General features: G+C 38.8%; 1 protein-coding gene and 1 non-coding gene across 2 annotated transcripts; both read right to left on the reverse strand.

Moving 5' to 3' along the window:
* Positions 1–366: 366 nt before the first annotated feature.
* On the reverse strand, positions 367–468 carry LOC114078108. The gene has a single exon (XR_003579654.1). It is a non-coding gene; the product is annotated as a small nucleolar RNA Z122 (small nucleolar RNA).
* A 302-nt stretch (positions 469–770) lies between these two features.
* Positions 771–2,428, reverse strand: LOC107024424. The gene has a single exon (XM_015225406.2). The coding sequence runs from the start codon at positions 2,217–2,219 to the stop codon at positions 1,017–1,019; it is 1,203 nt and encodes a 400-aa protein (XP_015080892.1). The 5' UTR covers positions 2,220–2,428; the 3' UTR covers positions 771–1,016.

Genomic DNA, 2,428 nt, shown 5'->3' on the forward strand with positions numbered 1-2,428 from the left:
CTCTTCCCCACTTCTTTTCTATCTTGTGTAGAAAAAGAATTTGTTAATATTTTGGATTAACAAATTCCATGTTATATTTACTTGCAAAAGCTGCAACATCCCTGCCCCACGGTAAAAATCACTGCTTTGTTTAAGATAAAAATCACATTGATTTAACATAAACATCGAATTCATAAGTCTTTTAGCAGGAAAAAGAGAGAAATTGAGTGTTGAGTAGAGAAAGGTGTTCTCCAACAACATTTAATGGACCGTAGATGCAGAGTTTCCACATGCTAGCACCGTATATGTATCAAATCTTTACAAGCTCATCGCATTTTTAAATTATATTGAATATATTATTATTTTACTAATATAAAGTGTAGTAGCTAAGGGATCAGACTGACGTGCAAAAAACAGATTGATCAGCAAAACCTGCCATTTTCTCAGTGTGTATTAAAAAAAAAAAAAAAAAACTCAGCATTTCCCAAATTTCAACACGAAAAAAGTTAAAAGAGAATAAAAAAACAAAAATGAATAATATTAGAAGAAATAATATTTCCAGTAGAGCATAGCAGAGAAAGATGCCAATGCATGTCACGTTACCTTCTTCCTTGTGACCAGAAAATGCTACAGTGATCTTAAATACAATCATCACGACCATCCATGGCGCGTGGTCGTCAAACGCTTTAGCACACATAAACATCATTTCATGATTCATGATTCATTCAACAATGAAAAGAAAGGGATGAACTTTTGGGAAAAGTAGAACAGAGATTCCCATAGCTTTCAGGTACAACAAATATAATAATAATAATAAGATTTCATAAAAAAAAATTCAAAAACATTAGCTTTCAACATCAGAGTTAGCAAAGAAGAAGAGAACAATGCAAGTAAAACAAGCTAAGAGTTGCCCGCATATTTACATGATTTTTTTTTTCTAAGCCTGTAGAAATCTGGAAAAATTGCATGAAAAAAAAACCCTCAAAAATCTAACGGAAAAAGGGTAATAATTACCAAGTTTCTAGCCTAAAAAACTTTCATTCTTTGATGCGATCTGTTCTGGGTCTGATGTTACTGTGATGGTGTCCTGCTTTGTTTCCACTTACAGCAGAAGATGAAGATGAAGAAGAAAACAGGGGAAATCCGAAGACCCCTGATTTCGAAGAACCTCTAAGGGAACAAACGGGGACATTGAGAACAGGCGTAACACGGACATTAGCTGAATAAGATCTCTCCATTCCTCTGTGTTTATACCTGGGTCCACCACTGAAAGTGCTCGGACTGCTTGAACTTCTTTCTAGGCTGTGGAAAACAATCTTACCCGACGAATTCATGCGAGGACTATCAACAGAGACTCCTCGAACAGTGGTGACAGTAGAGTCTGATTGTTTACGAACTGGGCTTCTGCTAGCTCTATTAGCAAGGGGATTATCTGATGACGACACTCTATGCTTCACAACTCGAACCCTGCGGTGGTTAGAGATATGATTTGCATTTCGAGAGTAACTGTTCGGTTTATCTGAATCAAGCGAGAGTCTAGGAAGATCATCGTAGTCATGGCCAGAAGAGGAAGATGAAAGAGATAATCGAGAAGAAATTGAAACGGACTCTGTATCAGAGTCCTTCAACAAAGGAAGGTGAAGAGACGAGTCTAGAGAAGAGCTTAAGGACTTTGAGTTGCGATGAAGGAAATTTTTCAGGGATTTATGAGCAGCACTGCTCGGTAACGACGAGGTTCTCTGAGTTTCCTGCTTGGCATTGTTGTTCTGATTCTGTTTCTTCAAGCCTAGAAGCTCCCTCCATCGTGTAGTACACCTTGGTGCTTTCGGAGAGAACAAATAAGGATCCGCATTACAAATCTCATTTCTCATCCGAACTTGAGGTGTATCCGGTGATGCGGAAACAGCAGCCGACGTCGTAGCAGCAGGACGGATCATAGATAGATGAAGCGGCACCAGCTTTCCATCGAAAAAGAGCTCATCAGCTGGCAGAATATTTACCGGATCTTCAAGGCAAAACTCAAAATCGCCCATATCTTTCGAAACTTCTGGATCTAATTCCTCCACCTTATCATTTTCAACACTCGTCTGCTTAGCTCCGGCAACCTTGGAACCTTCGCCGTCCCTACTAAATGACATCCTTGTACTTAACCAACCATAGGACTTGTACTTCGCAGCCGGAGAACAATCCAAAAACTTCTCCGGCGACATACCCATTTTGTTAACGCAAGCTGAAGCCATAATTTCCGGCGTACATACAAATAGAAGAAACGTTAACGTAACGATTACAGAATGGAATATATATATATAAAAAGAAAGAGTCAAAGATCCCAAAAAAATGCAAAGCAAGAGAATAGATAGCTAGGGTTTATGAATAGTGTTTGTGTATGTGGCGCTCCATTGTTTAGCAGTAAGCAGCAGGGAGACTGTGTCCCAGTGGCATTATATGT

Source organism: Solanum pennellii, chromosome 7 (genome assembly GCF_001406875.1).
Source record: "Solanum pennellii chromosome 7, SPENNV200".
In the NCBI taxonomy this organism is placed as follows: Eukaryota; Viridiplantae; Streptophyta; class Magnoliopsida; order Solanales; family Solanaceae; genus Solanum; species Solanum pennellii.